The following is a 15,438-nucleotide window of genomic DNA, read 5'->3' on the forward strand; positions in this document are numbered from 1 at the left end:
TTCATTGTTCTAAATACTATCCAGTAAGTTTCATATAGAGCATAGTCAAAAATCCTACTGTCTGTACCTGTTTAACAGCATTAGAAACATTACCTCTGATCCCGTAGCTTCTGATATGGTGGAGTAGGAGCTCTCAGGAGCCCAGGAGATGCATTCTACCACGTGCTCATGTTCTCGGAGCTCAGCTTTGCATTCCTTCGTCGCTACCACCCAGACACGCACTGTCTGGTCATTAGAACAACTGGCAATTAAGGTGCCATCCTGGTTGGGCCGCACCATGCGCACCCACTCCCTGTGACCCGTGAAAGTCTTCACACAGTAACTGTTCAACAGAGAAACACAGTGGGACTCAGTGAACACTGCCATATACCCACTAGACATGCCTTTCAAACCTAAGGACTTTTGGCCTACTCTTATAAGTTAAGATAAAATATTTCAGCATGCATGTGTCTACCCTGGCTGGTGATGCACAAGACCATAGAACAGTTCATGGGAAGGAAGCTTAGGGGAAAGAACTGACAGCCAAGAACTGGCAAAGCCTTGTTAAGGTAGAATGCAGGAAGCTCAGGGAAAAAACAAAGCTGACAGGACAGCTTGCACTGAATAGGTATTTTCAGAAGTAAAGACTTGCAGGTCATTCAGACAGCCTTCATCCAGAACTTTTAGCAAATGGATGGTTTAAATAGACAACAAGGAAGAAGACAAAAATAAATCAGGAACCACTTTGATCATTGTCAAAAAGGTAACAGATTTCTCCTCCCTTCTCTCATGCTCCCTTTACACTTGTGGCTAACCACTGAATTCATATTCCTACATGGTCCTGAGTTATGGTGTTCTACCCTCATAGCTCCCAGAAAGATAAAAGCAGATAGTTTTAATTAGTCAGTACCAAACCCTAAAACTCTCTGCTGTGATTTAAGGCAGAATCCTTAAGAGTTACTCCAAAGGGCACAATATCTTACCTCAATTCAAACGTTTCCTGACATTCAGGATTTATGTGGCCCATTTCCTATAAACAGTGGCTCCTGTTTTTTTTGTTTAGGTGCTGATCTTTAGCCTGAAGTGGACTTACCCTGTCTGGACTTCCCACATTTTGATAGTTTTATCCCTTGAGGCAGAAACTATATGATCTCCATTGGGCATGATGGCTACTGAAGAAACATTGTGATCATGACCTAAAAAAAAATAATAAATGTTTAAATCTTTATTAAGTGGTACTTTAACAGCTTTTATACAGCACACAGGACTTGCTATACATTGATCTTGGGCAAGTAGCTATAGCAGTAGTGTACGTTTTATAGAATAATATTTACATGTAAACTTGGGGTGTTATGAAATAATAATTTGTATTTTTAGAAACCACAGAGTCCAGACATTGAGCATCCTTTAAAATTGTTTCAAAAATTTAAGATGTTTTAAAAACAGACACTCACCACTGCAAGCAACACTTCTACACACCTACAACAGCTGGAAGTTTAGGAGAGAGAGTTGCTACAGTGACTGTCTTAAAAACTATCAATTAGGTCTGATTAGTCTGCTGACACACTGTGCAAGCCACGCACCCACAATGTACTATTTCATCATTTTAGTTTCCATTTTCCCCACTAAGAACTTGGTGCCCCAGTAAAGTCCTAGTGAAAAGCAGTCACACCAGCAATCAGGTATCTGAAGAGTCAGAGAATATCAGTGCCAGAGAAAGTATGGTACTTTGCAACTCCTCACTTAAAAGATTAATTATTTTTACTTGAAATGGAGTTGAAGGGATGCAACTGGCAACACAGGTGCAGCTAGTTTACCCATGCTCCTTACAAACAGTTCATAGCAATATACATATTGCACATGTGTTCATACAGAGACCTTTAAGGGCCAAAAAAAGCAAGAAAATAAAGTAGTGTTACAGAGGGCTATCAGCCAGCTGCAATGTCTGTTCTTCCTCTGAGTGTTCTGTGGCATTTAAAAAACTGTACACACAAGAGTCAACAGCTTTCTATTTGCTTTAGTGTACATGTGTGTGCTTATTTTCCTAAGTCTCAAACATTCTCTATTCATAATCTCCACTTCTACAAGAAGATATTCAACACAAGACAAGAAACAGTATAATAAATTGCTTTTACATCAAGATTATAAAATAAATAGTTGCTATCAATATTATAGCCTTATAGTTGTGGTTCGTTTACTTTCCCATTTTTTCCTGTGAGTTGGAGCCTAATGCAGAGGGCACTGTCCATTGTGAGCCTGGCACAGTATGTGCCAACACCTTTCACACTAATTGTTTCCTTCCTGAAGCAGTACATCAGGCAAACAGAGGAGTGAAGAAGGTAAATTTTTTACTGATTTGAAGGCACAGTTATGGCCTAGTAAGCATTTAATTTTTAGCACTAAACCTCTCAACTGCCATTTCATTTCAATACTGCATGATGCTTCCCACAGCACCGTGCAGAGCAGACTGGAGATGCTATTTCATTCCACAGACACTAAACATATACCTTATTTACAGAGCACTCAGTGCATCAAAATAACAATGCTCTTTCTTTTGGACAATACTCTGGTTTATAACCCCTTCCCACATCAGCAGCTTTCCTGGATTAAAAAAAAACAACCAAATCAACCTCTCTTTACTTTACAGACTGCTAAAACCAATCCCCTTTAAACCTTACCATGCATAGTTCTGATGCACTCAAAGCCCTGGAAATCCCATAGCTTAATGGTCATATCAGCAGAACAGGAGGCCAACAGTTTGCCAGTGTGGTCAAAGGAAATATCTTGCACAGAGTCTGTATGCCCCTTAAGGGTTCGTTCAAAGTCTCCTGTCTCATAATCCCACACCTGACAAATGAACAGAAAATCCATTAGCAACAACCTATTACTCTTTGTATTCACCAGCCTTATATGTGCATTCTGCAGGCCAGTCTGGCACTTTATTCAATAATTAAATGAGCAAGAGGCAAAGACAGTCCTAAAAAGCCTAACAGCGTAGAAAAAAAAATATGTTATTTTTAGGTGATTTTGTTACTTATAAATTAACTGAATTCATACATTTTGAAAGCTGTTTTTCAGCTAACTTAAAGCATTTTATACACAGCAGGAAAGTCAGTTCTACAGCATCTAGAAGTCTTAACACTCAATACCCTTAAAAATACAGAAGATCAATTTAGAAAACACTGGAGAGAACATATCCACTTTGTACAGACTGTTTTTTTCCCGATCCTCCTATGGAAGTTCCCTGACTCCAGTAATACAGCCAGTTTTCAGGTGGTGGGGAAAGCACCATCTGTAACAATCCCCACAGCCTCCCATTCCCAAGCTTTACTGTGGCTCCAGAATTTACTTGCTGCTTCTGAACCAAATTGCAAATATTCTGCATACTAAAGAGCAACATCCAGAATGGTTTAGGGACTATAATTCAAACCACTCTGAAGAGTCTGATATGCACATATTAATACATTACAGAAATGGTCAGAGATTAAATAAATTGTTGGTGTTAATAACTGCAAGATAACAGGAGGTCACCATTCTCACCTCCTAATTAAGTCAGTCTTCTATCATCTAACACCAAACAAAAGCCTCTGAAACAAAACAAGCTCCTACAGATGCTATTGTGTCTCTCAAGCAAAATTAGACATTTCATTTTAAATTATACCCTTAAAAATACAACACCCAAAAAAGCCAAAAAGCCCACCCAACAACAAAAACAAGCCATCATGCCAATAGATGGCAATCATTGGGAATGCAACAGTCAGAAATTAAGCTACCCAGTTTGACTTCAAGAATAAGGAAATTCATCCAGTGTATACATAAGAAGGAACAAAACCAAGCTAATTAGGCTCCCCTGTAACATCTAACAAACACTGAACTGTCACTGTTTCCACTGGCCCTGTCTGCTTGAAGAAAAAAACACTAGGTCTCTATGTTCAAGTCTGCTGCAGAAACAAGAACAGATTTAAGCTCTTCATCAACTAGGTCTGGCTGACTCTGTTTTTATCTTCTCCAACACTATTAGAAGTACTTGAATTTTTAAGCATATTACTTAGTATGCTACTCAGTGTTTTTCAGAACAGCACCTGTGCCAAATAGTTCTCAACCAGTGTAGAGGAGAATGAGAAGTATCCTTTATTGGGGTAATTCCCTTACATTGTGACATTCAAACAACAACAAAATGCCTTATCATAGATCTACTGGATGCTAAAATGAGAAACTGTAACACATCTCTTAAAGCCACTAAGCATTGCAATAAAGGCCTGTGAAGACCACGTAGTTACTGAAAGTCACAGGGACTTCATGGGACTTGCATGTCCCCATTTAGAATCCACGGAAAGAATTCATTTTCCGTTAAGAATACAGCTGCATAGCCACTTCAACTCAGCTTTAAAAATAACCTCTTCAGATAACTAAGGCAACTGCCTCCCTCCCTCTTATCACCTCACTATACTGACTGCTCTGCCATCCTCCTGCAGCTGAAGGCACTCTGAACTGTCCCCACTGACACTCACTCAAGAGTCTGACACAACCCATCAACCCTCAGAACACACAACCAGCTTAAAGCACTGATGGCACAAATTGTACATCTCTGACCAGCTTAGTTTGATTTTCTGTAGCAAACACACACCTTTATTGTGGCATCCTCTGAAGCAGAAACCATAACACTGAAAACTGGATGGAAAATGACTCGAGTGACAGGACTCCTGTGTCCACTCAACGCGTACTTCTCTGGAGGACGAGGAATCCACTCTTTAGGGTCTCGTTTCTGACCAAGGGGTCCCCCTGATGTAAATTCTTCCTTTGCTTCATTCAGCTTTGATTCTAATTCCATTACCTAAGTTAATTAATTTTAAAGAGACCATTCAGTTCCAGTTTATACCAAGGTTCATCTTATCATAATCCACATAACAACTGGCTCCTAAACTCACAGTCAAGCAAAGACTGCATGGACACAAACTGATTACCCACATTCAATACTGCTGGCATTTTTAAAAAACAAACCTAAGTTAATAATTTCCTGTTTATTCTTTAATAATTTATTCTTCTCCAACTTCACAAATATTTTGACAGAAAAAACATTCTATGAAATCACATTCACTCAAATACTGTGCAAATGTTTGAGCAACTGTTTTGACAAACTATTGAAGGAGCTTGTGAGCAAAAAGGAATGCAATAATTCATGCACAATACACCAACACTGCAATAACTGTTTGTATCCCTGAGATGACACATGCATGTTAACCAAAAGCAGAGAAACTGAAGGTGTCATAAAACCCTAGATCTCTTAACCTTTACAAAAGATAGATCATTATTGTTAGCACACTTATTTTAATTTTTTTAAATCTTTTAATGCACCCTAGATCCATTAAAGCATTACTAAAAAGAGTTTTGTATTGTCCACTTGCAGTAGAATCACTTATTCTAATGGACTGACTGGAGTTAATGGTTTATTCCCATTAACATCATAGCCAAAGACAACTGGCAGCACAGTTTTTACCATCTTTCTAAACCAGGGCAGCCTGCTGGAGATGGCTGTTCAACCTTCCTGCTCACAAACTTGCCTTAAGGCACCTCCGCATATACAATCCACAAATGGAAGTCAAGCAATTTTTATAAAGAAACAGAGGCTGTCTCTGCTAGCACTGAGATAGACAAAACATTTTCTACAACACAGATTTTGCTCTTTTCCCTTCTCAAGTCCTCAAAATTAATCTTTGAGGCACCATTTTCTAAATCTGTAGTGATGAATACTTGATTTGAGTCACAACTTCTAATACAAGTAAGTCCATCAGGTCTCTACTTACCTTCTTTTGTAATCTTATGACAGATGTCCATTTTTTCTCCAGAAGTCCAGCATACTTCTTATCTAACTCTTCATTCTGAGGAGGAGCATTTAAATAAATTAATAAATTCTAGTTCTAAAGCCTGCAGAAGCGTTTCTTCAAAGGCAACATAAACAGCTGATTTTAATACAATCTCTTGACCACAGAAAGAGGAATTCAAGCAGAAGACTGATCAGTTTTATTAAACAACCACACTTCTCTTAATAGCTACGATTTACATACACAGAAAAACACTTTAAAATATAATTTTTAATTAAAAATGCTGCAGCAGTGCAGATTAATGATGCTAAATTCTGCAAATAAAATCCTAGAACTAGGACTAAACTGGTATCTATGCTGCCTTCTCTCCATATCTGAGAATGTTGTACCATATTTTGTTACAGGATTCCCCCCATCCCACTCTTAGAAAACCAGCAGCAGGGTTGACTGCAGGGACCAAGATGTATACAAGTGGCAATTAGTTTCCTTTTTCAGATCCATCTACTAGAATAAGTCTAAATGAGATGGAGAATAAGAAAGGTATTGGGGAAATAACAATGGCATGACATACTCCATAAAATATGAGGACTGGCTACTTCAGTCAGAGACTAGATGTTGATTATTTCAGTGGCCTGTAAAAGCTGGAGTTATCTGCAGCAATAAACAATACAAAATCTGAAATCCTTCTTTCTCCTACGCTTGAATCTTTCCAATTTACTGAAATAATTTCTGCCTCTAACTTTTTTTTTTTGTAGTAGTAGTAATTTTACCATAGCCCCATCCAATTCAAATTTTCTTGCAAGAAAGTCATGTGAAACTTTTAGCAACTGCATTTTTCTGTTTCCCTCAGGACCATCTAGCCTATTTATATTGCCTTTTTAACCTTTGGGAAGAGAAGACTTAATTGGGTTGATAGATAAGGCAGATAAGGGAATGGTATTAGGATTTTCAATTATAAAGTATGGTATTCCAATTTGTCATTTCTACTTATTTATTAGATACTGGAAGCAGATTGGAGAAACTAAGTCAAACTTAAACCAAGCATTTTGGAAGAAGAACAATAGAAGATTTATAAAGTGAAAAAGCAAGGATTTATCACAAGCCAGCACACTGAAGTCTCAGACTCAATCCAGGTATCTCCAAGGAAACTTGGATGAAATGCACACCACCTATGCTAGTAAGAGACAAGTTTAAAAAGGATACCAAGAACTGTATGCTACAAAGGCAAATCAACAGCAATCAGTTGCAAGACATGACTGGTCTAAGGCAACAGAATCCCTGCAGCCCAACAACACTGACCATTCAGGCTTCCCTTTTACTACAGGGGTAGCCAACTGGTGTGCAACAATTTCAGGCAACAATTTAACCACTGACCCAATTTCAATCACAAGCCAGACCTTATTTGCTCTATATGATAAAGGAAAGGACAAAAGCAATCCTCTTTTATCTTCCTGTTTCTTAAACATTCAAGCCAGCCCCCAAATCTGCACAGTCTTACACCATTTCAGGTCTGGTTACAGCACAGTCTTCAGTTTTGTATTAAGTTCAGATGGAAATCCTGTGTTTCAACTTCTGCCCACCACCTCTTGTCCTGTCACTGGCAGCATGAGAAGAGCCTGGCTCTGTCATCTGCACACCCACCCATTGTATATTTATAAATAGCAATAAGATCCCCTAAGCCTCCTCTTCTCCAGTGCCAGCTCTCTCAGCCCCTCCCCACACAAGAGATGCTCCAGTCCTAGGAGTTGCTGCACTGAGTCCAGTGAAGGGCTATGTTGTTGGGTTTTTTATATACCATCTTCTATCACCTTTCTTATACACTCACATTGCCTTTTGCTAGCTTTGTTTTCTAGCACCTTTCATCTTGAAATATCTGGGCACTCGCAGGACTTGGATGCTTAGAATTTCCATACAGGAGAAACTCAGCATTGTATAGATAAGAGGCACAGCCAGACACGAATACAAAAAACAGTAAAAAGTTTTGCTCAGAAATTGCCACATCATCCAAGGAATATTTTTTAAATTTTATGACAAGGCAATAAGCTGTGTGAGCTTTTAAACTCCACTTCTGAAACTGCACGAGCTAATAGGTAGATAATTGATATACATGCTCAGCATGGATGCAAATGCCATAAAATTACAAACTCTTTACTTAAAAGACAGGTAAGAATCTTGTTTGAACTCACCACATCTAATTCAGCCTCCTTTTTAAAAACTGAGTATGCCTCCTCATAGCCATTGGACCGAAGGTAATCTGCTATTGCTCGATTTCTAAAAAACAAAGAACAGGATCTTCAGCCACAGTTCTGAAGGCAAGAGCAGAAGAATTGGTTCAGACTTCTTACATTTGAAAAAAGCACAGTCAACACTTAAGTCTCCAGTGCAGTACAACACTCAGAGTTATTAGGTATGTTAAAACTCACTTCCAGTTAAATTACAGGAAGGGATACTGCCTGTGACCAAACATTAAAATATGCTCCAAACCTTAAAATATTCTTCAAAAGATTCCAACTTTGACACAAGACAATCACCAAACTAATCTTTCTGGAACCTCTCTCAAAACAGCATGCATTTGTTTTGGACTTACTCACAAAGTTTCAATATTATTTTAAGACTTCAACAATCAGTCAGCAGCACCTGAGCTGTCAGCAGAGAATATGACTAAGGAAACTTACTTCAAATTAGTAAATATTTTCAATTTACACAAAGAAAGTTTGCTTAAGAGAAGTAAGCTCAATGTTCTAAACAGACACGATTGTAAAATTATTTTCAGTTACTTTACCAGCCTCCAGAAGGAAGTCTAGTTTTGTTTTCTTATATGTGTGTACACAAATACATAGAGGCTGGGAGAAGACACGCATACTGCCATGTTTAAGTAAACTGATACACAGATGCTTTTTAAAAACAAAAAACTGAAGGGCATCTACACAAGGCATTCTCTACTGGAAAAGTGCTGTGTTAAGAAAAAATCCCCTTATGACAGACAAGACAGACACCAAACACTAAATGATACTTTTAAAAGGAATAAAAACCAGACCACAAACTTTATGTAAGTTTATGACACTGCACCTCCAGCAAGTCATTGCCACCCACCAGTCACTACAGAGGAGAGAGCCAACTGACACATGGAACTTAACAGCATATTCCTAGCCCTAAAATCCAGAAAGAATTCCATATCCTAAATTGAGTTATGGTGGGGGCAGGGTAAGTTTTTTTTATTATTTTGTTTGGGCTTGGTTATCTTTTTTTCTCTTTAAATAGTTTATATAAATATAACATATAGTTCTCTTTAAATATAGTTTTAAATACAATTTAAGGAGCCAAAGAAAGATTGTAATGACAATATAGCACATTCTAATCAGATCCTTATACCTACTTCAGAGTAAAATAAAGAAATGTTAGAATTTACTTAAGATAAAAGCAGAAATCACAAATCAGCCTGGAGCATGAGTGCAATGTATTTGCTGCTTGCTGTAACCCTTTTGTAGCTTTGTGACTGCACTCAAAACAAAAGAGTGGCTAACAAATTACAACAAATGCAAGAATCCATTTTTATGCCGTTAACAACCTTAAAATTACATTTTCACCACTCCCAATTCCATTATTGAATACCAGTGGCTGTATCAAAAACAAGAGTACAGAGATCTAAACCATAATACATGCTACTTGACTGGCATGTGAGCAGAGCCACTCTAAAATCTATTTGCAAACCAAAGTTAATACTAAAAGTTTAATGAAAATGTGACACAAAATTAACCATTCCTTACAGTTCATCTCGTTGCCTTTGTGACAGCACCATTGTGGCTGCGATGTCAGGTTGACACAGTTCAGCAGTGGCTGCCTCTTCAAGATCTGAAGTCTTAGGAACCCTGGATCCACAATTCAGTCTGCCACAGAGTGGCTTAAATCAAAAGTATTTTTCCAGACGTGAAATCCAATAGGAAATATGGAGGCATTCAACAGACAAGATTCAATCCATCTAGAAGGAAGATAAACAGACACCATTAATTTCCTTTAATTAAGCATTCAGACACTCTGGACTAACTTGAAGATCTCTGGACTCCCATGGTAAGGCCACTCTGCACAGAACAAACTGACTAGAAGTGTAAAGGCCATTTGATTTTGCCAGTCTGGACTATGCCCTTACAGCACATCTTCAATCTGGACTGAGCAGCCTGAAGGGACTTCAACCACTTCACTCCCTCTCTTCCCATCACTACTCTTTCAATAAACAGGGAGCTGAAAGAAACACCTTCAGTCACAGCCGAATTCTACTTTGTAGACAATGCCATCCTATTTTCTTGTGATGACAAAGACTTAGGCCCATGAACAGCCTTTTTGCACTCACTGCTTCTATCAAAAACCTGCCACCCCAAATCCTCTATCCTTATGCTAGATTTATCTTCTGTAGATTTATCTCTTTATCAAACTAAAGCCAGCAAGATTAATTCAGTTAATTTTCAACACTTATTAGAGATCAGCTAACACTCTTCTGTATCTTTCAAGCTTAGACACAGGGTTTAAGGAAGAAGAGAACATTCCAGACAGGGACCATGGAAGATGCTACAGCTCACTTCAGGCCATCATCAACAGAATCAGGGTGACTCAGTTTGTCACTGTAGCTCTTTTTTGGAATTATATTAGACAGTTCTGCAGGATTTATCCAAACAGCATCTTTAAAGGCTACAGCTGTAATTCAGCACATGAACTTTACAGGCAGATCATTACACAATCAAAAGAGAAAAATTACTTTTTCTGTTCTAGTTAGTCTATCTGAAGAAGTTCTGAAGAACCACATTCTAAAATACAATACTTGCCTTGTCTTCAAATACATGTTAACAGTTTACCTACAGTTAATCTCTGATCTAGCCTGTATTATATATTATACCTAGCCTATAAAGCAAATTGTTAAACAGATCTTCAATCCGATCAGCATAGCACAATTCACAGTGCAGTGCTGCCACAAGCCCGTTACTTCAGCTAGGTCAGACAGTGACGTGATGACTAGACACCTGACGGTGCAAGCCAATTCAGAATGTAGGTGAAATATAATGTATTCAAGACACAGCTGAAGTCAGTCAGAATTGTGCCTTTCACATATTGCTCATTTTCCCACTCACACTATTTAATATCTCCTTAAGCAGTAATGTGAATTTCAGTGTTCTTAGTGTACAATCTCCTTCAACTGGACAGTTTCAATCTTAGTCAAGGCAAGATCACCAAAATAATTTTAGCAGCACTGCATTTGATTCCTGCACTGCAGTTACTTTTGGAAGCAACATGATTACCAACAATGCAGAAGTTCACATTTCTTGTATAGCTGACAATGTATCTGTATATAACACATAGTTTACTCAAGTCATTAAGCAAGTTTGACCAACTGGCTTTTAGCAACAAGATAAAGTGAACAGGACAATACAGAGACTCAGAAGATAGTTCTTGGGTTTGTACCAGCTACTTCACGAAACATCTTCCCACTGCCTCACTGCTAGACACACAAGTATGCAACATTCACTATAAAAATCAGGTAACAATGCTGGTAAGGAGCCTGTTTTAAACAAAAGCCTTACATGAAAAAATTGAAGAAAATTCTAAGCTTGTATCATTAACATCTACTAATCCATCACAGGGGATCAGGAGCCTGTTTCTAAACGTATCTAGGCTCTACTGTCTGCTTCAAAATAAGCTTAAGCTGCAAGTTGCTTGTATTTCACCCTGCTGGTGGATTTTCCACGTCAAATGCTGCACACCATAATACTGCACTGCAAGCCCTTTAGGACAGGAACAGTCCAAACAGGCAAGACATCATTGAATTCATTTGACCTCTTACCTAATAGCTATTTCAGAAACAATTCTGCTTAAAACCAATAGCATAGGCTGCATCCTTTCAGAGAACAGAAGCAAACATTTCACTTATTCTTGTCCTGTACCTCACTTCCTGACAGGTAAAGAGGTAACTGGTTTTCAACAGATGCATCTTGTTCACTACACAGTAGGAGTACTGCATACTAATTAATAGAAATTTAGTATTTATATTAAAGAATAATATACTAAAATTATCAGAAGAAGTGCCCTCTAGAGGGCAATGCTGCTATAAATTTAAGAACCGAAAAATAGAGGCTTATAATGGCTGAATCTCTGCACTTCAGTGTGAACATAGCAACGCTTCCAGTACCAATAAACACTACGCAGAAAAACAAAATAAGGCACCTCATGCATAGCAGCACCATTTGAAGAACTCAACAGCAGAGCACAAAGATACAATCTTTCAAAATCTCCCTGTAGTACTACCATGGTAAAAACTACGGTATTCAAAACAGAAGATAGTTTTTGAATTACAAACTACCCCTAAGCAGTGAATGCCTTGTAAATCAAGCATCAGTGCAGTAATGCCAGTAAAAATCACGCTCCAATACTTGGTCAATTTTGTCATCACACCTAGGAGATGAAACTACAGCACTTGCCTGAAAATAACAGCAACTGCATTTACAAGGTGATTCTTGACACCTTATCTAGCTAGAAAGGCATTTTTCCCCCTCATATAAAAAAGCAGCCCCACAGTTCTCCTGTAACCCCAACAGCTAACACCACCTGGCCTGCCCCATTGCTCTGACTCAAGACTGTTATTCAGAAACAGATCCTAGCACTAGGGAGGCTCCAACAGCCACAGGGCACAGCAGGGATTTCTGCTATTAGCAAATTACAGCTGATCCACAATAAGTTACAATCAACTGGTCTACAGTACCTCACTTCTCTGGTAAGTGCCTGTTCCAAGCACCCTTCTCAGTATTCCTAATTTTTTAACTACGAAGGCACCTGAATATAAGGCAAAGTATTTTTAGGGCTCCTTCATATACACCTTAACAAAAGACAAAACAAAAAGAATGAAAATAAACAGGGGAGAGGAAAAAAAAAAAACAACCAACCCAACAAAACAAACACAAACATCCAAGCAAAAATGTAAAAAAAAAAAATTAAAGCCCAAACAGATCCAACTATAATTATATACCTGTGCCACTTTTAGAAGCAACAGAGAATGGATTAATATTGTCCACTGCCTTTTCTTTAGCTGGAGAAGGCTTGGTGCCACACAGCCTCAGCAAAGCCAGACTAACCAGTCCTCCATTGCCTATCAAGGGTTGGAGTCACCACTGCGTTACACACACCTGCAAACAGCCTCAGTAATGAGAGGAAGCAAGTGTTCAAAGAGAACCCTTGGGAAAAAAAAACAGAAAGAAACAACACCTGATAATTACATCTTGCCCAAAATCGGTATTTTTTTTATATCAGCAGCTTACTGTGATTATTGTGGTGTCAGAGCTAGATCTTTTTGGAAAGAAAACATCTTTGCATGAAAATTTTAATTTGTTCTGTATTAAGTACAGGAAAAAAGACTGAAACTAGAGACATCCATGGAGTAGCAGCTACTAATCTAATGTAGAACAGTATATGCCTTTTATTAATGGACCCACTTACACAGCAAAAGATTTTAGTTTCAAACTTTTTTACTCCGTATCAATAGTCTGCATACATAACAGCACTGAGTGACAAACCTCTGCACCTGTGCAGTCTCACAACAAAAGCAGGGTACAAGTGTCTTCAGCAAGATCTGTTGTTGTTACAAGCATTTTGCAGCTGGAAGCTAAGACCTGGCTCAACGTGTGACTGGACAGTGACATCAGGTGTTTGCCTCTCACACCCCCTGGCATTACAGTATGTGGTCAGTTTTCTAGAACCTACAGGTACCTGCTGGGAGAAGAAATTGCCATGACCCACTACAGCTCCAGCAGGCTACTCTGCATGAAACAACACCAGCCACTCAAAAGCTGTAGGTGACATCCTCATCAGCTCCATTAACTGTAGCATATCCTCAACAGACAACTTCATCCAGTCTCAGCTGCTAACTCTGCCACTTAGCTAAAGATCAGCTTTTATACTTGGGACTGGCAGAAACGTCTGAGCAATAAGGTTAAAAGATCTCATTCAATCCTTACGTGCTGTAGGACTGAAAGCCTACAAAAAAGTAACATACTAAAGGATCATCTTTAAAAATAAAATAAAAGACAGCAAACAATCATCACAGGCTAGAGTTTCTTCTCTACACAGTCTTCTAAAACACACAGAATAAATGATAAAGAGCAACAAATTAGGCAGAGAAACCTGAAAAGTAGAAGAATCCTGGTAAGGGAAGGTGGAAAAGCACAGTGCAAGTGCTTCAGACTTTCTCATTAAAAAAAAAAAAAAAGAACTAGAAGACCCTGTGGTCTCTTAATGTCTAAGAATCTCCTCCCATCTTCCTAAATGGGAATTCAGAGATTCCTTAGGTTTTTGCAGGAGCCAGCTGCACTACCCACACTTACTGCTATGGAGATTGCTCTGAGACTCAGCAACTGCCGGATGAGCCCTTCAAGATTGTCCCACTCTGCTGGTGGCTGAACACACACCTTGTGCAACTGGTTAGAGTTCAGGCACCCAGCTGAGTCTTACTACACACTAAAAGTGGACATCACAGATCTGATCTTTTATATGGACGACCCTCTCTCCCTGAGGGTGACTGAGACATTCCAACAATTCAACAGTTTCTTCTTCCTGACTTCATGAAGTGATTCCCTATACTGATGTGTGTCAGTGTGCTTCTCCTAGATTACTGGATAACTTCACAGTAACCTAAAAAGAGAGATCTGCTAACCATTCATAAGATGCACAAACAGCAAAACACAACAGGTTCACCTGTATTTGTTAGCTTTTTGAGACAGCTATATAGGAGGTACCAAAGCACAAAGCTAAACAGATACTCAAAGCAATAAGATAGAGGGAAAAAAACCCAAGCAATTCCAGGCAATAGATGTGTCATGCCAATAAATGATAAACCTTGGCTCAGAGGTATTTCTATGATGGTGTTCATACTTGCTTCAGGAGATGTTTAACTATTATCTCTAAGTATTCTCCAAACACAGGAAAGAGATTCTGGAATTGCATTAACCCTTCAGCATTTTAGTCTCAATGTGCCAAAATACCTGTTCATTTACCCAGTCTAGCATCAAAAGCAAAGTTACTGGAATTAAAGTTTTTTAAATTGTCTATCCTGTACAAAAAAAAAAATAATTTAAAAAAAAATCAAATTTAGTGTGTAAATTCCTTGAGTTCACTACATTTTTGCTTATCACACTACACTGGATGCTAGAGTACTAACATCTGGTTTGAATGCATGTCTAGTAAAGATACTGTGCCTTGAATTTGACATTTACCTTTTACTTATTAAAAGCTGATAATCTACTTTGCAAGTGTACAAGACTAATCAGAAGTATTCAAACACCTGAAGACAGAAGTTTTTTAAATCAAAATCTGTTTCTTAGTTTTAACTACTCAAATGTTGTTTCTGGACTTAACCCTTGACTTACTGATTACTGTTGTTAATTACTTCATAGATTCTATCATACAAGTATTTTAGAGCAGGTCGAAAGTTTCATGATTTTTTGTTTCACCCAAGCCCTTTATTTTACTGTTGTTATGACTTAGTTTTTTTAAAACTCATTGCTGCAGCTCTAACCAGAAGGTTCCATCTCTATGTGGCAGGGTACCATCCAACTCTTCTAAAGCTACACACATCATACTGTGACAAAATTGAAACCATAAA

General features: G+C 38.3%; 1 protein-coding gene across 1 annotated transcript in view; it reads right to left on the minus strand.

Annotated features, from left to right (window-relative positions):
* Nucleotides 1-9,781, minus strand: part of PAFAH1B1 (platelet-activating factor acetylhydrolase 1b, regulatory subunit 1 (45kDa)) — a 13,570-nt gene extending 3,789 nt beyond the window's left edge. The window contains exons 1-7 of the mRNA XM_010003804.1: nt 9,569-9,781; nt 7,988-8,072; nt 5,784-5,858; nt 4,607-4,813; nt 2,658-2,826; nt 1,073-1,175; nt 94-322 (exon numbers count right to left, since the gene is read on the minus strand). Of these exons, the coding sequence (XP_010002106.1) occupies nt 94-322; nt 1,073-1,175; nt 2,658-2,826; nt 4,607-4,813; nt 5,784-5,858; nt 7,988-8,072; nt 9,569-9,600 (900 nt within the window). The 5' untranslated portion in view covers nt 9,601-9,781. The remainder of the gene's footprint in view (nt 1-93; nt 323-1,072; nt 1,176-2,657; nt 2,827-4,606; nt 4,814-5,783; nt 5,859-7,987; nt 8,073-9,568) is intronic.
* Between the last annotated feature and the right edge of the window lie 5,657 nt (nt 9,782-15,438).

The sequence above is a fragment of the Chaetura pelagica genome, unplaced genomic scaffold, assembly GCF_000747805.2.
Source record: "Chaetura pelagica isolate M959 unplaced genomic scaffold, ChaPel_1.0 scaffold638, whole genome shotgun sequence".
In the NCBI taxonomy this organism is placed as follows: domain Eukaryota; kingdom Metazoa; phylum Chordata; class Aves; order Apodiformes; family Apodidae; genus Chaetura; species Chaetura pelagica.